The sequence below is a fragment of the Chiroxiphia lanceolata genome, chromosome 13 (genome assembly GCF_009829145.1).
Source record: "Chiroxiphia lanceolata isolate bChiLan1 chromosome 13, bChiLan1.pri, whole genome shotgun sequence".
Classification (NCBI taxonomy): Eukaryota; Metazoa; Chordata; class Aves; order Passeriformes; family Pipridae; genus Chiroxiphia; species Chiroxiphia lanceolata.
In genome coordinates this window covers 3,900,072-3,920,531 of record NC_045649.1, presented here as the reverse complement: position 1 = coordinate 3,920,531, position 20,460 = coordinate 3,900,072, and the positions used below count along the sequence as shown (strand labels likewise).

General features: G+C 44.9%; 1 protein-coding gene and 1 long non-coding RNA gene across 6 annotated transcripts in view; one reads left to right on the top strand and one right to left on the bottom strand.

Moving 5' to 3' along the window:
• Positions 1–1,383: 1,383 nt before the first annotated feature.
• Positions 1,384–6,453, bottom strand: LOC116793603. 2 transcript variants are annotated; one of them, XR_004359535.1, is made up of 2 exons: positions 5,995–6,453; positions 1,384–3,872 (listed from the first exon to the last, which is right to left on the bottom strand). It is a non-coding gene; the product is annotated as an uncharacterized LOC116793603 (long non-coding RNA). The 2 variants fall into 2 exon arrangements; XR_004359534.1 differs by having other exon boundaries at positions 1,384–3,852; positions 5,995–6,452.
• A 266-nt stretch (positions 6,454–6,719) lies between these two features.
• MAF (MAF bZIP transcription factor) overlaps positions 6,720–20,460 on the top strand; it is a 187,039-nt gene continuing 173,298 nt past the window's right edge. For 2 of the 4 annotated variants that reach the window (XM_032701435.1, XM_032701433.1), the window contains exons 1-2: positions 6,720–8,619; positions 18,957–19,028. In XM_032701435.1, the coding sequence (XP_032557326.1) occupies positions 7,538–8,619; positions 18,957–18,990 (1,116 nt within the window). In that variant the 5' untranslated portion in view covers positions 6,720–7,537 and the 3' untranslated portion in view covers positions 18,991–19,028. The remainder of the gene's footprint in view (positions 8,620–18,956; positions 19,029–20,460) is intronic. The other 2 variants (XM_032701436.1, XM_032701434.1) reach the window with 2 other exon arrangements.

The window sequence follows — 20,460 nt, the reverse complement described above, 5'->3', positions numbered from 1 at the left end:
AGGGACAAACTGGGAAGGGGGAAACATCTCCCCACTCACCCCCCTCCCCATTTCTGCCCATGATTAAGCTTCAACTCCTGCCAGTTCAACTGGCGAAGGTGTTGGTTCCAAACCTGCCCTGTATTCCACTGACACCTCCTCCTGCCAGAGCCTAATGAGTAATGCTCAGAAGATAAGCAGGTTAGGCCAGATTCAGTCAGATAATTAAAGGTTGGAGGTAATGTAAGATCCTTGTGTGCTCTTATACGTACAGCTCATCCGGGGTTTTGGTTTATAACTCGTTGTGCTCATAACCACCTTTCATCCGACAGCTCTCCTCATGTCTGAGGCATCTCTGCCGTGTGGGCAAGCACTCTGCCTGCCCCGAGATGGATAGGGACCAACAGAGGTCCTGCCCGGGGGTGCAGGGCTCGGAGCTCCCTCCTCGTCTGTGCCGCAGTCACCAGCCCTCCATCCATCTCCAAGTGTCTCTTCTCATTGATGCCGTGCAAAGTTTTTATGGCCCGATCCCTCTCCCCCTGCACGCCCCGGAGCCGTTTCTATCAGCGCCACCCGGGTGCACAGCGGGGGAAAAGCTGCCGCTTGGAATTGGCTTCGCTTTTACACCTCCCTCCCCGCGCCCAGAGTGACCCTCCCCGCACAGAGCTGCCAGAGCCGCGGGGCTCGACGCCAGCCCTCCTGTGTTATAATGAACCTTTTTAGGTCATGTAAGCCAAGAACCTTGTGCTGCTAAAGACCCCATCAGTTACTTTAAGCAGTTATCGTATTTTACTGTTTACAGGGAATAAGTCCAGAGCGTGGCGCTCAGCCCACCGCATGCAGCGCAGTTTATCACCAAAAATTAATGAGTTTGTGCCATCTCGCACTTCAAGACATTAAATCACGGATTTGTTCAAAATTTACTGAAGTTCACAGGTTTTAATAAAGACCATCTCAACCTTCACAGTTACACGTCAAAATATCATGTCAGAATCGTGCCCTCCTCGCCACTTACTGAAGGCTGACTTTAAGAAAGAGATAGCATATAAAATTCACTTATTTTTTCCTGCTGCCACTGCAACCATTCTTGCTGTTGAAACAACTTAATGCAGAGCAGAAAGGGAGAAAAGCACCAATAATTTTTTCTGAGTTCAAATAGATACAAATGCAGCGTGCATATTACAGGACATTATCAGGAGGGCTCAGATACATAACATTAATATAATCACTTTATTCTCTTCCTTAACTAATGTTAGTTTTCTGCTTCTGTAGAGTTTTCAGATTAATTTGTGCAGGAGGTTTTACCAGGTTCTCCATTTACCCACTTCAGCTAAATTCAGAGCAAACACCACATTGTATAGCTGAACATGATCACCCAAGTTATAAATGATAAATCCCACCATAAAGCTTGATAAAAATCTTTATTGCTATTTCAGTTTTTATTTCTTTTAAATAAATAGGGTTTATAGCATCAAAAATGTCTTCATTGATTTTTACATTTGGGCAAAAGCTGTTCATGACAATTAGTAAACTAGGACATGCATCATGAAACAAGCACAGTGCAAATCTGGTGACACCAACCTTCAGCCACGTCTTAAGAGTCACTTGCAGCTTTTCAGTTGCACCTCTGTGCTGTCTTCCCTCCAGGTAGAGAAACTGCTTCTGGATCATACAAAGTTATTTGGAATATTTCGAGCAATTTATGAATATTATAAGAGATCAATGAAAATATTCTGACTGCTAAAAAGCTGTCACTTCATTAGGACTCAGTGTAGACAGAGCAAACTCACGCACTCAGATGTAGCACCAGTGCTGCGTCTTCCACATAGTGACTGTCAGGCACTTCCAGGGGAATAAAATCGAAGCAGCTGCTAAAACCTCACAATTTCTAGAGCTAAAACACAAGCCCTCTTGGATGCAACACAAAAGCAACCAAGATGTGTGTTTAAGTCTGACTTTTCAAGCTACTTTTTTTCTAGTATAGCAATAGAAACTGTACAGACAAATGAAAATAGGTTGCATATTCAGGGTCTGTGCAAAATGGCCAAATAGGAGACTGTATAGGAAAATAAAACAATTTTTTTCTCCCTTTTTGCACAGTTTTGAAATGCAGCAAGTCTGGTGGATTCGGTAACACTAATACAAAACCAGAAAGCGAAGAGAGAGGAGAAGCAAGTTTCATTAACAGAGAGAATTCTACATAAAATATACTGGAGCTGATGGAGGAAAGGAAGAGACAGCCAAGATGTTCAGCTGCAAGTGGAGTCCAATTTGATGCTCAGCGTGAGTTTAAAGGGAAGATTTTCTCAGCCTTAAAATAAAAGAGCAGTACTGGATGCGTATGGGGCAGAAAACTGTCGTCACAGAAATGGATTGTACCGGGCTCGCGAAAAGCGAGAGTGGCAAAAGTAGCTCATTTTGCTGTGCTACATTTATAGATGTGCTCATCTGAATGCTCCCAGGAGGACCAGACAAAATTACACAGGCGTCCTACCACGCCATACCACGATGATAAACCCCGAGTGCAAAGGAGATCCACCACAGGTTAACTGGGAATTTTGCCTCTGAATTTTGGGGAGCGGACCTGATTTCCTGCCAGCAGATCTATGCTTTCTTTCATTTCTTGTAGGATCAGCCCTCTGACATAAACAAATTGCTAACATCAAGGACCTGATCCTGCTTCCACCGAAATCAATACAAGTTTTGTCATTGGTTTCAATGGGATCAAGGATTCAATCCCACCGTTTTTGAAGTCAATAGGGTTGGGGTTTTCTCTGAATAAGCAAGGCTGTGTTAGTACTGCAGAATGGGCCTAAATTATATTGATTATTTGGATGTAAAACCAAGCATAAAAACAGGATTAGGTGAAAAAGGGAAATGTATGAGAAAGTGGGTGTAGAGCAGCATCCATTCATGGCGTGCAGCGGGTCAGCAGGAGCAACACCAGAGCAAAGGCTGCAGTGGCAGAGCACCAGTGAGAAAAGTCCATCGGAAAATACTGGGGGGAAGAAAGACGAAATTCACTGTGGAGAGCCTTTTTTTCATCTGCTCCTTCTAAAGCAAACCTTTGAGTCACTCACCCTTTATTAAAAATAAACAAAACATTGACAGAAGAAATTATTGTCACATATACACACAGAGTAATTGATTCTGCTTCTTCGCTGCTGCTTCTTTTCCCTCTTCTCAGATACGGGGTTGTTCTGTGTTTCTGCAACAACTACTGGAAAATCAGAATTTATTGTACATATGTTTGTGTTCCACTTAATAAAAAATATACTTATATTTTCAGATAAACTTTGTTAGTAATTCATGAGGTAAGTGACTATTTATGCTAATAAGGGAGAAATATATTCTCAAGCATTATGCATTACATAAATTTGAATGCAAAATGTTCAATTATGAAGTAAATACAGGTAATGCAAATAGTAAATTACATCCAATAAAAATATATAAAGAATGTGTCTTCAAAGAGAGAGAGGTTTTTATTTGCGTCTGTGAGTTGTTTAAAGAGAAAAGAATTAATAAATACTGAATTACTCTTATGATGATTTAGCTCATAATTCACCAATCCATAATGACTCCCAGTAATCAGACTGTTGTTTCATACTCTCCAATATGAGGCAGGACTGTTTCCTCAGCAATTTTATCCCTACCAGATTATCTCGTCTGATTCTATTAATTCTCTCCCATAAATCTGCTAACAGTGATATGTGATTTACTTACCCTGTTAACTGATCTGAAGACTGTTAAAAGGATTTATCTAGCACTGCACCTAGGAGCAGTTTATGCCTTATCACTCTGCTACTCCGAAGAAGTCTTTCTGAAATCAATTTGGCTGGTTTCGTAGTTAAATTCAGCGGACACTGTTTAGTTCTGCACCATAAAATAAGACACTAGATAAACAAAAGGAGCAGTAACTGTACTTAATGTGTTGGCCCTGATATGTGTTTAAGTTATAACAAATTACACCCTGAGTCCATATAACACAGAACCTGCACGTTCGTTTCTGCTCAGTCTCGTGTGTTGGGTGCAGACACACACGCACACACACTCCGGCGGTGGAAGTTCCTGCCTCAGCTGCTGGCGTGCTCAGCGCAGGCCGACCCCAGTGGATTTGGAGTTAATGTTTCACGTCCCCCCTGCACAATCTGTCAGAGAACTCTCCCACAATAAATATACATTAGTTTGGAGGCTTACGAACCAGGTCAGCGGCACACTGGGAGCAAGAAGGGCTCCACGGTACGTCGTCGAACAGAGATGCTTAAAAACAAGCCAGAGCAAGAGGCTGTGAGAGGGATGGTGGAGTTTTCCCTCTGCCTGGCTCAGGGCAGGATTGTTACAAACAGTGCTGGGAAAAGGGAGCAGTCTGAGGGAATTGGCCTGCGATAATTGTGGAAAAACTGAAGACTGAATAGCTCTAATTGAAATGAAAGTGTGTGATTGTTATGGAAGAAACACTGTTAATAGAGGACTGTAAATGTTTAGACACCCATTGTGAATAGCCAAATAATAAAGAAAAATACTACTAAAATGCGAATTATATAGTGTAGGGAGGAGAATGTTGCTTCTGAAGGTTATCCAAAAATTGCTAATAATCTTTTTTTCTCTGCTGCGCTGAACAGTAGAGACATTTTGGTGCAGCAGTTCTGTGTAACAATCACACAAGAACAATATTGTACAACTAATAATTTTACTCGCTGTTCTGGTAGGTCAGAGCTTCAATTAATTTGCAGCACTTGCTTACATTGGTATCAATTAAGAGACGGTCCTCATTAGCTCACACAATTTCATACTCTTTGTCTAGAGTTCAGAGTTTACTCAGGAAATTTACTCGTTTGCAAATGTAGCACTTTGAATCCTCACATCCAAACAAACTATTTTATGGGGCTGGAGCCACATTTCCACAGCCTTCTACCACAGGGGCAAGGGAAATACTACAACTGTACATTCTGAAACGCCATAACCTTTCCATTTAAAAATATTAGCACACATAAATGTCTCTCATAGGTGAGCATGTTAAGTGATATACAGTGCCACATTCATCTTGCTCTGGTAAAAAACAAATACAGGGAATTGGACTGTCCTGAGGGGATTTATGCCGTGAGCCTGGAAGTTCTGTTGATTCCAACAAAGCGAAGAAATAGGAAAGCCAGCCCGAGTAGTTAACTTGTATTAACTTTGTCATGAATCGCAGTCTGTGAGATAAAGCCAGCAGATGTCCACGGCTCTGTGTGTGCGGGTGTGTTTTGGGACCGTGCAGAATTGTTATTTTAATTTTGTTAGAGATGTTGGTAGCATTTTTTTATCTTTACAGAATTGCCACTACGATCATTTCTAGATGTGGTTGTCTTCCTAAATTCGCAGTATGCCCTACCCCTTTTAGCTGCCAGGAACAGTACATGCTGTATGACTTTCAGATGTTAGTACTGGCACTCACACTGATAATGGCATAGTCAGAAGATGTTATCCATTCGTAAATCCACTCGCCAAGTGCTATTTCCTAAGCAGAGATTCTTTGGCTATTGCAAATGATGACTTTCACAGTTGGTGAAAAATCACCCAGAGCCTTGCCCGCACCTACAGAGTGATACCCTGAGTGGGGTTATAAATAGCGAACTCCGAGGGGGAAGGGACCGGGTATGGGGAGAAGGGAGGATTTGAAGTACAATGTTCAAGAAGCAGGTTTAATATATGACCAAGTGTCAGAAGTCAGGTTTCTGAGAATTACTTTTCAGATAAACAACTTTATAGCACCGCACTTAATCTTACTTACTAGAGACATCTCATTTATCACGGAATTACAAGTAACTATAATTCTATCGATATTCCCATAAAGCCCGGTCGGAAAATCGAGACTGGCAGCCCGGGAGGCTGCGGGTCTCCCCGGCCCCGCGGCGGGAGGCGGCGGGTGCAGCCGGGACCGGGCGGGACCGCGGCGGCTGCGGGGGCGGCACCGCCCCGACGGGGGACCCGTCCCGTCCCGTCCCCGCGCTGGCCCGGCCGCTCGGCACTGACCTGTGGACGAGAGATGGCGCTGTCGAGGTTCGAACCGAAGCCGCTCCGCTCCTCTCCAGCCGCTGCCGCTCCACGGCCCCCGGCCCGGCCCCAGCCCCCTCCCGGAGGGGAAAGGGGGACAGGAGGGGGGGGTGAGGTGGGAGGCGATGAGGAGACGAAAGTAAATACAATTAGTTCTAAATGAATTAAATTAATTAGCCCGGGCCGGCAAGCCGAGTGCGGCGCCGGGAGAGGTGGTGGGGGAGGCGGTGCGGGGCTTGCAAACTTGCGGGGCTCTCGCACCTCCGGGCGGGCTGGGGAAGGGAACGGAGGGATCGATGCCCCGTCCCTCTACCGAAATAATCAATAAGTGCGCGGGGCGCTGCGGGGGAGCGGAGCGATGGCCCGCGGCCGGCACGGGGGAAGAGCCGCCCGCCCGCTCGCAGGTACCGGCGCCGGGCACGGCGGAGCCCCGCGCTGCCCCCGCGCCGCCCGCTCCCCCCCGGGCGCTGCCGGGTTCCCCTTGGGGCGCCGCGCCCGGCGCTCCCCCTTCCTCCCGGCCGGCCGGAACTCCCCCGCGCCCTCGGGTGCCGGTGCGGGCGGGCAGGGGCAGCTCCCGGGCACCCCGCCCCGGGGCAGGGCGCTCGCCCGGTGCGGCGCGGGAGGAGCGGCCCGGCGGGTGCCCCGTCCCGTGCCGAGCCGTGTCGTGCCCAGGCGCGGCCCCGGCGGCCAGGAGGGGGTTAAGCGGGCGCTGACAGTCAGCTGAGCCCTGACTGACAGCCCGGAAAGTTTCCCTGTCGCTATACTCCTATGCTAATGAGCCCGGGCGGCGGGCGCCCATTGGCCCAGCCCCGAGCCCGTGTCCCGTGTGACGTCAGGGGCGCTATAAAACCCCGCAATGCTTTAAACTCTCCTGCCGGATCAAACCTTTAAATATTTTTCATCTTCTTGCTGTAGCTTTGAGGCCGTGTTGTTGTGTGGTTTTTTTTCCCCTCGTTCCCTTTTTTTTTTTTTTTTTTTGTTTTTAACTCTTCTAATTATTATTATTTTGGTTGCGATACAGACTGTGATTTTTTTTTTTATTTTTTTTTCGCCTTTGCTCTCTCTCCCTCCTCCCTCCCCCGATGAACCTCTCTCTTCGCTCTGCACTTTGCACGAGAGAGCCCAGAGGAAAGGCACCATGAAGTGTTAAAAATAACAAAACAAAACAACAACAACAACAACAAATTTACTCGCAACACCACCAGCTAACACTTCCAGCTGCGGTTCGCGAGCTGCGAGAGAGCGAGAGGAGAGAGAGAAGGGAGGGAGAGAGGAGGAAAAAAAAAACCCCTCTATGCAAAAGGCGAATAGCGAGAGCCCCGCGCTCTGATGCATCAGCGGAGCCCCTGCGAGGGATAACGCGGAGCGGGAGCGGAGCCGCCGGGGCGGACCGGAGCGGAGGCAGAGCAGGAGAGCGGAGCGGAGCTCGCCAAAAATCAAGCTGGCTCACCCGGTGGCGACTCAGAGCAGCCCCCTCGCTCCCGGAGCGCACCCTTTCTGGAGGACTCTCGGCAGCAAAAGGATGGCATCAGAGCTGGCGATGAGCAGCTCCGACCTGCCCACCAGTCCCCTGGCCATGGAATATGTTAATGACTTCGATCTGATGAAGTTTGAAGTGAAAAAGGAGCCGGTGGAGACCGATCGCATTATCAGCCAGTGCGGCCGCCTGATCGCCGGGGGATCGCTCTCCTCCACCCCGATGAGCACGCCCTGCAGCTCCGTGCCCCCGTCCCCCAGCTTCTCGGCGCCCAGCCCCGGCTCCGGCTCCGACCAGAAGACCCACCTGGAAGACTACTACTGGATGACGGGGTACCCGCAGCAGCTCAACCCGGAGGCGCTGGGCTTCAGCCCCGAGGACGCGGTGGAGGCGCTGATCAACAGCAGCCACCACCCGCTGCCCGGCGCCTTCGATGGCTATGCTAGAGGGCAGCAGCTGGCCGCGGCCGCCGGCGGCTCCGTGCCGGCCGAGGAGATGGGCTCGGCGGCCGCCGTGGTGTCGGCGGTGATCGCCGCGGCGGCGGCGCAGGGCGGCGCGCCCCACTACCACCACCACCACCACCACCCGCACCACGGCGGCGGCGGCGGCGGCGGCGGCGGCGGCGGGCACCCCCACGCCGCGGCGCCGGGCAGCGCGCCGCCCTCCTCCGCCTCCTCGGCCGCCGGCTCCGGCTCCGGCGGCGGCGGCGGCGGCGCCGGGGGGCTGCACCACCCGCACCACGGCGGCGGCGGCGGCGGCGGCGGCGGCGGCCTCCACTTCGACGACCGCTTCTCCGACGAGCAGCTGGTGACCATGTCGGTGCGGGAGCTGAACCGGCAGCTGCGGGGCGTCAGCAAGGAAGAGGTGATCCGGCTGAAGCAGAAGAGGAGGACCCTCAAAAACAGGGGCTATGCCCAGTCCTGCCGCTTCAAGAGGGTCCAGCAGCGGCACGTCCTGGAGTCGGAGAAGAACCAGCTGCTGCAGCAAGTGGAGCACCTAAAGCAGGAGATCTCCAGGCTGGTCCGGGAGAGGGACGCCTACAAGGAAAAGTACGAGAAGCTGGTCAGCAATGGCTTCAGAGAAAACGGATCCAGCAGCGACAACCCTTCCTCTCCAGAGTTTTTCATGTGAGTTCCCACAGCCTTGCCACCTTAACTAAAAGTTCTCCGTGTGAGTTGTTGTTGGGGGCTTTGCTAGAGCCACAACCCCGCTTGCCACCTTCTATTACCTTTTTTTTTTAAAAAAAAAAAAAAACTCAAAACAATTTTAAAACAAAGTTGTTTTTTGGGTTGATTTCTGTTTTTTTTTTTCTTTTTTTTTTTTTTCTTTTTAAGGTGGGCTGGCTCCGTTGGCCAACTTAAAGTTCTACATGAGTTTCCTTTCTGTTTATTATTATTATTATTATTATTTTTTATTTTTGTGGGGGCTTGCTGTTGTGTTTTTTTTTTTTTTTTAATTTGAAAGATTCAACTCGCCACCAACTCAGTTCTTCATATGAAGCTTGCTCTTCTTTGAAACCTGCCATCCACATTATATATATATATTTTTAAGTTCATGAGGTTTTTTTTTCTTTTGAGCTTGCTGTGTCCAAAAAGTCAGATTTTTTTTTTTGCCATCCTGAGTTCTTCATATGAGATTTGAGCTTTGCAAAAAGAAAAATAAAATAAAAAAAATTTTAAAAAAAAACAAAACAAAAAATAAAAAAATATACAAAAAACAATGTGAAATTTTTAGACTCCAGCTTGCTGAGTTCCATCAGTTTTTAGCGTTGTTGTGCAAAACTAGAGATATGCCTAGATCAACCTGCCAAAATCAAGCCTGCATCAACCTTCGGTGTGTTCATGTGAGTTTTGGCCTTAATCTGCCAAACGTGAGACTTTAGTCTGCCATTAGAATCCCATACTCATCTCATGCATTACGCTTGCTATTTTGTCTTAGCAACAATGAACTATAACTGTTTCGAAAGACTATGAAAAAGAGACATTATATTAATAAAAAACCCTGCATGCTGGTCATGTATGGTATAATTATTTTTTTTTTCTTTTGCTTGGAAATGGACTTTTGGAGACTATTATGGCATGGCATTCATCCTTTTGTTTTATTGCCTCATCACTTTTTTGGGTTGAAAGCAAAAAAGTGCAACCTTTGATCTTCCTCCTCCTCTTCCTCCCCATTAAAGTTTGCATCTGCTCTAAAACTGCTTTGAGTTACTCAAAACTTCAGACTTCCTTTTAAATGCACTGAAGCATTCCCTCTCAAAAAACATGCCAGAATGGATTTTGATAACCTAATGTGGCAAAAAAAAGTACTAAAAAAAAAAAAAACCACAGAAAGAACTTTGGAAAGGTGTTCAAAAACAAAAGTCACATCCCACTTGGGGGGGACATTGAAACCATGCTGTTGCCTAAAAACAGTCTAAAATTAATTTTAAGTGATCTGCCCCATTTTTTTTTCCTTTTGCATTTGGTCATTGTCAAATGTGGAATGCTCTGGGTTCCTAGTATATAATTTAATTCTAGTTTCTGTCATCTGTTAGCCCAGTTAAAATGTATGCTACAGATAAAGGAATGTTATAGATAAATTTGAAAGAGTTAGGTCTGTTTAGATGTAGATTTTTTTTTTTAAAGATTGATGCACTAAATTGTTTACTGTCGTGATGTAAAGGGGGGTAGAATTTGCAACGGGACTGTTTTAAAAAGTAGTTTATGCAGCATGTGCTTGCAACTTAAATATAAGTTGGGTATATGTAGTCCTTGCTATACCACTGACTGTATTTGAAAACCAAAGTATTAAAAGGGGGAGGCACCCCTGTTTATATCTATAGGGGTATTTTACATTAAAAATGTATGGGTTTTTTTTTTTTTTCAAAATTGAAGTATTTGGGACTGAATTGCACTAAGATATAACCTGCAAGCATATAATACAAAAACAACAAAAAAAAATTACGAACCTGTTTAGAACGCTAATACAATTTATGCAGTTATAAAGATGGCATTACTGCACAGTTTTAAAATGATGCAGATTTTTTTACAGTTGTATTGTGGTGCAGAACTGGATTTTCTGTAACTTCAAAAATTCCACAGTTTTAAAGGCAATAATCAGTAAATTTTATTTTCAGGGACTGATATCCTGTCTTTTAAAAAAAAAATGGAAAGTAAATCTTACCACAATAAATATAAAAAAATCTTGTCAGTTACTTTTTCTTTTACATATTTTGCTGTGCAAAATTGTTTTATATCTTGAGTTACTAACTAACCACGTGTGATGTTCCTATGTGCTTTTCTTTCATTTTCAACTCTATGGTTATATCAAAAGAGAGAATAATCTACAATAATAAACTGCATTTTTTTGATTCCGTACTCAGTTTCTTAGTGTGTAGTTTAAAGTCCAATAACTCCGAGCGCAGCACTTCAGCGTGCTGCCTGCCGAAGGGGCGATGCTGATCCAAGAGCTGGGCTCAATAATCAGGAGGGGAGAAGGAAAAGGATAGCTTCGTGTAAAATGGACAATTGTCACCTGCTAGAAATCAAGTCATTCTTTCAGGCAGTTGGAAAACGTGAGCTTTCAGGTGCTGCTTCTGACTTCTCAGTAGTGCAGTGAGCTGAGTTTCAGTGACTCAGATCATCCCACCAAGTTTTAGGAGATCTCAAAGGGGAGGTCTGCTTAAAAAACTGATGACATGATGTGGCCCTGTATTTTGATTGTTTTATGATGGAGTAAAGTGAAAGGGAAGACTTCACATCCTCTTATCATCTGATCCCAGCTAAGCATGCCTGTTTCTAGTAAGAGATGACACCACATCAGGCATGGCTTGTCACAGAACCACTTAATGCTAGATCGAAAGATTTCTTGACATTTTGGTCCATACTGCCTCCTTTTTTTCTTTGCTTTGCTTTTTTTACCCCTCTTTTTTGTTTTGTTTGCCCTGTGGATTTTTCTTTTCTTTTTTTTTTTTTTTTTTGTTTGGGGTTTGGGGTTTTTTGTTTATTTGGGGGGTTTTTTTGTTTTTTTTGCTACAGGCCTTGGAAAGCCCAGAGAGAGCTGAGGAGCAGAAAAAAAAAAAATCCAAAAGACTTCTTCCAACTTTTGAGAGTTATTTGTTCTAAACAATCAATCCCAAAGGTTAATGTGCTAGAAACATTCAGGTCTCTGAGCGATCCTCTCCTCACTGCAGTTCTCCATGTCAAAGGGCATTTTGACTTGAAAGGCTCCTCAAACTCTTAACCCAGTTTGTTTAGAGCCACCTTTCCCTGAGAGCCTCCAGTGTCCATTCGCAGAGTCCTCCCCTGCTCTGGGAATGGGATTATCTGCCCAGTTTATGTGAGAGGCAGAGGCCTCTCCGAAGGATGCTCCAGCCTCTCCAGGACGGGGCGTTTATCTCCAGACCCAGGCTCATAAACCCAACTTTTTTTTTTTCCCCTTTGTATTTTTTACCCCCTGCTGTTGAGGCAACTCTTTCCTAGCTGTGAGGTCATCCCTCCTGGGTGCTGGTGGCACTGAAGGGAGAGGACCTGTTGCCGTTCCTCTGTCCAGCTGGTCCAGCCGCTGTTGAGGGTCGAGGTGCCAAGGTTGAGGTGAGGCTCTGAGCCCCCCTGCAGCACCTGCACCCACAAGAGCCTGTGTCAGTGGGCACAGTGTGCTGCTGGAGGTCAATCTGCTCCTGCTGAGGTCCCTTTGGAGGGGATGGACACCGGCCTCTCTGTTGGTAGCAGCAGGTGTTGGTGGCTGTGGTCCCCCATGCCGATGCTGTGTCTCACCCCTCCCCAGTGCCGGGGCACCAACCTGCCCTTTGGCATCTGACCTGCTGTTGCACCAGGGTTTGAGTAATGGTTCAAGCTCCAGATTCTGGTTAATTCGAGTTCCATTTTCTGGTTAATGTGTAATCTGTGGGTAAACTGGTTGCTATTGGCCGGGCAGGGAATTATCTCCTCTCATAAAGACAAGGCTGCTCATTATTTTGTCTCCCACCTCCCGTTCCCTGACTGAGCCTTTACCAATGCCCAGGTTTTTTCACAGGAGCTCACTTAGAAGCTTTACTGCTGCCCTTGCCGAGAGCTCCCAAAGGAGCCCTGTCCTAAGGAAGGGAAGGGACAAGGCCTGTCCCCAGCAAAGCCCCCGCTGAAGCGGCGCTGCAGCTCCTGAGGGAGCACAGAGCCCAGAGCCACCCAGAGTGGGACCCACTTTCGGTCCAGCCTCATCCCTCCACTCCCCTGTCACTTTGGGCTTCCTTACAGGTAAAGTCAGGAGCAGGCAATAGGGTTTTAGAAGTATTGTGAATTGACTGAGTAGTGAAGAGCAAGGAGAGCACTTCTGCCTCCCTGAAGTATCTTCTTTCTTGGAGGAAAAAAAGAAAAAGCACCCTATTTAAACAGTGATAAGAGAAACCCTTCCTAGAAATAGACTTCCAAGAATAGGGAGCAAAAGGGAAAATTCCCATCACACACCCAAATTGAGAGGGAAAAAAGGCTTTCTCCCAGTCTAGCATCATTACAACAATCTTGTGTTGCAAATTAAAAAAAAAAAGAAAAAAAAATGCAACCTTCCTTAGGCTGCACTTGAATTTCTGCCTGAAACACGCCAACTGGCCAACTGAAGGGGAAAAAAAATAGGTGCACATTTTAATATTCACTAAAGGAAAATAAGTATTGGGGTTCTGTCTATGAATCATTGCAGGGGAGCGCCCACCTTTGCCGCAGGACTGCTTGCTGAGGACTAATTGGAACCGCTCTGCTCTGAATAACCTACATTCATTAATCACCCCTTGCTTGACTCTGGCCTCAATCCTGCTCCCATTGAACTCGAAGGTACAATCCCTGGGGATTTCAAAGGAGAGCAGGATCCTACTCTTCTCCCACAGGTACCTCTCTGGCTAAAGCAGGGGGAGTGCTGCCCGAGCCAGGCAATCGTGTGTCAAAAGGTGTGCGTGGTCTTAATCTCCCCATCACTAACAACATCCTATTTTTCCCAGAGTCCTATAGTGCTTTCCCATTTATTAACTACATTACAAAGAACTTTCATGTGACCGGTGCTGGGAGATACGTGCACAGAGAGCAGCCCTTTGCTGGCTGGGGATAGTGTGCAACTGTGGTGCAGCCCCTCTTCCCTCCCCAGCCCACCTTGCCCTTAAGAATTTTTTATTTCCTCTCCTAAAATGAAACACAAACCTCTACCCAATCTCTGGGTTCCTGCTGAGCAGAGTCCAAGAGTATAGTTTTGGTTTTGCTGCAGCATTTTCCCTGCCCGAGAAATGTCATCCTGGACTGCATCCTAAAAGAAAGAGGGTAGAAGGGAGGGAAATATCCCAGTCACACCAGTGTATATTTATTTCTTGAACAATTTCTCACTAGGCACTGTGGTGAGAAATGCCTGTTTGCAAACAGAGCGGGGACAGCTTCTATTTATTAGAAAGCCTTCTTCACCCTTTTAAAACAAAAAAGCCAGCGCTGAATCAAAATGTCACTTGAAAACTCCCCCTCCGAAACATGGCAGCAAATTTTCAGTTTAAAAAATGAACTTTCCCAGCTCTTTTTTTCCTTTCCCTTCCGAAAGCTTTTGTGCAGCTGTTTCCTCCCCCTCCCTCTGCATAGTGTGTAGGAAGTTCTTGATCTAGAATCATTCATAATTTTAATACCAATTTCTATTTGACATAATATACTAATATCAGATAGAGAGTGTAGCTGCTTCCTGGATTTAGGGAGGAAATGATGCATATATCAGAATTATCTGCTCAGATGCCAGAACTACACTGGTGTCATTTCAGCATGTGCTGCATTGAAAGGAAATCCTCTATATTTATTACTCTAATCATCAGAGGAGCTAAATGGACCCACTGTTTCTGACACCTGTTCAGATGGCTGAATTTAAAATTTCATGCAGGGAAAAAAAATAATCCTACATACTTCAATGTTAGGAATTAAGATTTTTTAATAAACTTGTTTCCCTCCCTCTTTCCGAATTGTTGTGAGCGGCTGCCATGACGCTTGGCCATTCCAGGGGTAGCTATGGAGAGTGGGATAGATTTTGTTTGCTCAGCTCAGACAAAAACCAATCCTGCTTATACACACACACACACACACACACTGTCTGTAACCAAATGCTTCAAAGATCTGTTTAAAGTGCAGGTCTCAGTGTGAATAACACGATGTAGCACACCCCAGAATGTGGCAGAGGTGAGCGGCTATTGAGAGAATTTGTCTTTTTGGGAGGGAGCTGAGCATTCAACCACTTCATGATTTTAAGGCTCCTCTAATGAATTTTTTCAGGCACAGCAGGTACAAATCAATAGATTAAAATAGTGTACACTCTGCCGCATCTGATTCTTGACTGCCTGAAATTGCGGGGGAGGACCGAGAATAACATTTGTCACTCTGAGGGCTGAGCGCATTCAGATTTGTGAGCTCTAAGCCAACACAATGCAAAAATAGTCCAGGATGTGAATTAACTTTTCAAGTGAAAAGCAAAAGGCCAGGGATCTGCGAGGCTGTAGCTGGCAGACAGGCAGCTCCATCCCCAGCTATCTACCACCGTTATCAGGTTGACCCGGCACAGTGTGGCAATGTGTAAGTACCCTCAGTGCCCGCTGCCTGTATTTCACTGCTCTCTGAAATGATAATGTTCTTTCACTATTGCTGTACCCAGTTTTTTCCTCCTGAAGTCTGGCTTTTAAACCTGTGCCACTTCGACGACAGCGAAGTGTGCGGGCCTGTAGCTGTGGTGCAATGGGTGACGAGGACGGAGCTTGCCCTGTTTGGTTTGAATCCCTGTGGACTTTGTGATATGATTTTCTTTTTATTATTATCATTGTAACTATTTTTTAATGCATCTCTATACCACATCTTGCATGGAGGGAATCAAAGCCAGAGCAGAACTTTGCTAGAAGTGGTCTTCCTCCACCGCGCAGAAAGAAAAGCCCCAGTAAATAACAAATTGAGCAGTGTCCTCAAGTTTCCGGCGGGAGTAGAGGATGGAGCGTCCCTGGGTGCTGCTCTTATTTGTTAATTCATAGAGATCCACAAACCTGAGCAACGTTTTCCCAGCTTGTCCCTAATACAGCAGAGATGCCGAAGGTTGAAGGTGGAGGCGTCTCCCTGACCCTCAGACCTTGGGGTTCGGTGTTAAACGTGGGTGTCCCCGAGGGCTGCAGGGTGTCGGGACAGTGTGCTGTGGGGTGTGGCTGAGTGCCCACACACCTTTGCTGCCTTGCCGCCAGCTCGGCAACCACCTCGGCCGGGGGAGCAGCAGGATTTGGGAGGGTTCTGGCGGATTTTCACGTCCCTGCTTCCAACAGCACGAGAATGACCCTGGCTGGGGCTGTTTTACAAGGATGCAACTCCCCTCTTCCCTCAGGAGCTGCCCACTGGCACCGTGGCCGCGGCCGGCGGGGGTCTCTCGGGGGCTGCCGGACTCTCTGGCAGGGCCGCCACGTCGGGGGGCCCGGGCACGACCCTCCCCTGGGCCTGTGGGCTGGAGGGGCTGCCCAGCCCCGGGATCCCACCACGGCCAGGGCGGGCCGAGAGGGGCGAGAAGGTGAGGGCCGCATCGTCTGTTTGTTTGCTTGCTTGTTTGTTTGTCTCTAAAACCCGTCCCTGGAACAAAGGGGGAGTCTGGGCGGAACTATGGATCCGTCCGTCCGCGCATCCAGAGCGGTGTCACCCGGCGGCTCCCGCGGGCTGCCCGGCCCTAGGTAGGTCCACAGAGCACCTCCCTCGCGTTTGGTCACAGTATTTTCTTTCTTTTTTTCTTTCTTTTTTTTCTTTCCTCTTTTCTTTTCTTTTCTTTTCTTTTCTTTTCTTTTCTTTTCTTTTCTTTTCTTTTCTTTTCTTTTCTTTTCTTTTCTTTTCTTTTCTTTTCTTTTCTTTTCTTTTCTTTTCCTTTCCTTTCCTCTTCCTTCTTTTTCTTCTTTTCTTTTCCTTTTTCTTTTTCTTTTCATCTTTCCTTTTTCTTTTTCTCTTTTTTCTTTTTCTTTTTTTTATTTTCCTTTTTTTCTTTTCATTTTCCTTTTTCCTCTTTCTTTTTTCTTTTCTTTTCATCTTTCTTTTCCTTTTTTCCTTTTCCTTTTTTCTTTTTTTTTCTTTCCCTTTTTCTTTCCTTTTTTCTTTTTCTTTTTTCCCCTTTTCCTTTCTTTTCCTTTCCCTTTTTCTTTTCCTTTCTTTTTCTTTCCTCCTTCTTCCTTACTTTTACTTAATTTTTTCCCCTTCCTTCCTTTCTTTTCCTTCACACCTATGCTCATACAGAGGACTAATCTAAACCCCGCTGCAACCAAAGGGAGTTTTTTAAATGACATTTTGGATCAGGCCCTGATATCTCTGCAGGGAGCAGGAATGGGAGCAGGCAGGATTTACATTTCATGGCTTTTAAAGAATCTGAAGTATGGTCAGCGGCGTTTGCCGAGGCTGAGTTTCACAAGTCTGTGTGGATGTACCTCGGAGTGTGTGTTTGATTAACTTAAAGCCCTTTTCTGTAAGAAAGCAAGGCAGATTCACTTTCCAGAGGCTGAACCCTGCTTCTCCAATTTTGAGATGAAAGTTCTCGCCAAGGCCTTGGCAGTGGACTGTCGCTGCTAAAGGGGATGGGATCAGGGTATTTGTTGGTATCAGATTCTGAAGCTGAGGTGTCTCCACTGCAGACGGCCCCTGCTCTCTCAAGCACATAAAGCTGTGACAGCACATCATCGGTGACGATAAAAACGAGCCCGAAAGTGAACCAAACAAGACCTAGTATTTTTTTCTCCCCCCCCTCAATCCTCCACCCAACTTAACTGCTTCCAAATTCCCCGATGAAAGCATTTTAATATGTAGGAAGAGCTGCTGGAGCCTGCAGTGCGATTCAGTGTTCTGTGGTGTGGGATGAACAGATTTTCCTTTCCGTAGGGTTTCCTCCTGCAAAGTCATTGTAGAAGAGGGAATACTGTAAGATTAAATCTGTTTAAAATACTATATTCATGTCACACCAGATACAGTCTCCAGACTGTGCACAGTCTTTCAGCTTCCTTTATTGTGAAATCCTTTTAAAATAGCACAGTTTAGAGTAGAAACTTATTGAAGTATAACTCTTACACCAACTCTGTCAGATAAAATGAAGGAAAGTGATCAGACTTCTTAAATGAATAAATCTGCTTAGTGTCTCTGGCTGCCTTCACACTCTCTTACTGTCTTTGACTGCTTCCTTATTAATAAATTGATAGTTAGATAAAGCTGCTAAATGAATCAATGCACCTTGCCAGTGGAAGAGGGTTGGTGCCTCCTCTTCCAGCTCTGCTGTGCTGTGTCTGAATGGTTGTGGGTTTGGGGCCGGGATGGTCACAACAAAGACTAAAAGCAGGTTGACCACATCACTTTCTGGATGCTCCTCAGGTGTGAGGCTTGAGTACCTGTTCCTCTCGGCCCTGTGCATTAATAACAGGATGAATTAACCGATTGGCATGAAAGGAGAGGTCGTCCTGAGGAAAATGACACCAAAGGTCCACGGGAGTCATTTGCTTTTAGAGATCCCGGGCCAGGTGCCAAGTATTGCATTTATGGAAGCACGGTTCCCTTTCTCAAAAAAAAAAAAAAAAAAAAAAAAGGAGAGAGAAGAAAAAGAAGGAAAGAAAGAAAGAAAAACAAAGCAAACAAAAAACCCCGTGCCACCGACTTTTGTTTTCAGAGCTGATCTGGAATCAAAATGCTGGAAAAGCACCTATAGTTCATCTTGCCTATTATTTTATTCAAGTCAATCAGACTTGTGGTCTATTCTTGCTCTGATTATGCTGCACAGTTACAATAAATGGACGAAACTGAAGCATTCCTGCAGGCAGCTTATAGAAAATATATGTATATGCCTGTGTATGCACACTCAGGGAGAGAAAGTTGACTGTAAGGGACACAACAAAATATCCATATTTAAGAAATGTGAATTGACTCGCTGACTTATCTCACTTATTGAAAAAGATTCACTCTATGCTGAAATTTTTTTTAAATTAGATTTTAAATATGTGTTGACAGGATGAATTTGTACAGTGTGAGTAACTGCAGAGAGAAATGACAGCTCTGCTTTTGTTATTAAACTACTGTCTGGAAAATAATGGAGTGTGTACAAAAATTGATTATTATTTTGCCAATTGCATTATTGCAGCTAATAACGATCATTAAGAAAGAAATCCAGAAAGCTACATGCTTTTTTGTCTTAGAAGCTGATATTCACTGGTGAGCCAAAAATACATGTTTTTAAGGTAATTTGCCAGTAAGAGTCTCCTGTTATTAATGTGAAGTAAGTACTAGATGTGTGAGCTAGAAATGTTTCACTTCAAACTGTGTTCATTTCTTCTTCACTCAGAGTTAATAAACAGTGCAAGAGACTTTCTAAATTTAATTTAGATTTGCATATAAAAGGTCCTACTCTGTACCATAGTGGCACAAAAGACAGGCTTTGCAATGTTAAATATTCCTTTTAATAACGGTTTATTTTAATATATTTACTAAATTAGGTACCCGAGAGAATCATCTACAACGGTGATGTGAAAATCCCTGTCACCTGAGGTCAAAAAAAAAAAAAAAAGGTATGTTTTCATTTTCATTAGCAATTTGACATATTTCAGCAGGGGTGGTGATTTTGCTGCTTTGTTTTCTGCTGCTAAGATGGTGCTTTTTGCTCCAGCCCCAGGGAGCCGGTGACAGGCTGTGGTGCAGTTTCCTGGGCTTTTGGGTGAGACTGACTTTCAGGTGCCTGCAAGAAACCGTTTGCAATGATGGGGCTTTGTACTTTTGTCAGCCAGGCAGCTCTCCCGTGTCCCACAACTCATATATAATCCTTTGCAAATGTTTTCTTTCTTTTTCTTCAAATGCTGGCGTTCAGACATCAGCTACGGGGATTAAGGATGGGTCTTCTGAAGATCTCCCTCAGATCTCGATGAAAATCATGAGTCTGTGTTAGACAACTTCAGTACTTACAAATTACAATAGAGTTTAATTCACAGCACTGCTTTCCTCTGGAAATTCATGTTCATTCAGTCTGTCAACATTGACTGAAAAATATGCCGCTAATGAAAATGTGGGAATTAAAACTTTCAATCCCTTCCCCTGCTGGACTCAAAGAGGCACTTTATTTTTTTTTTTTTTTTTTTTGCATGGAATCTGATTTTTATTGACCTTGACTATAAAAATGCTAAGTGGGTTAAATGAGCACCAAGGTTGCAATGACAGATTCCTGTGTGAATTTTTTTTATGAAACCTCCTATTTTAGTTAAGAACACAGGCTGCTGTACAGCCTGCCGTGCTTTGATCAATGGTTAAGTGCTATTAGAAAACAGCTGAATTTTATTAGCTCATGGAATCAGGCTTGTCTAAGTAATAGATTTATTTTTTATTTTTAAAAGAAATGTCAATAATGAAATAATAGATTTATTTTCTATGCTTAAAAATAAATTTAAATAATAGATTTATTATTTAAAATTTAAATGCAGATGGGGAAGATGTAATTGGTACTCTAAACTCTAAAATGAATAGCACTGAGAGGAGTTTTTCGTGGCATATGGGCTGCAGGAATAAGTTTCTCAAGGAGCACCAGAAGAGCTTCCTTTTGAGCCTGATGCTCCTCTCACTTCCCTGAGGAACACCCTGGGTAGGGTTTTGTCTTAATTGCATATTTTTTTCTGTACTTCACAACTGTAAATGAAAGGGAAACCAGATCATTTGTGGTTTGGTTTTTTTTTTTTGTGAAAACTTAAAGTGCAATATGCTTTTTTGCAAGGACAGAACCAAGTCATGATTCAGCTCAAGTAAATATATGAAGTGTGTATTTTCCTTGCAAAGGTGAAGCACATATTCTGTCACCTTGCTCCTAGTGTAACATTTCTAATTTCAATAATCCCATAGGAAAATATTCATGTTTCCTGTAATTTATATATATATATGACCATTAGATTTATATAAATCAGTGATACATATTCTTCTTATCAATATCATAAAGAAGAAAAGCTTGTGAACACTTGT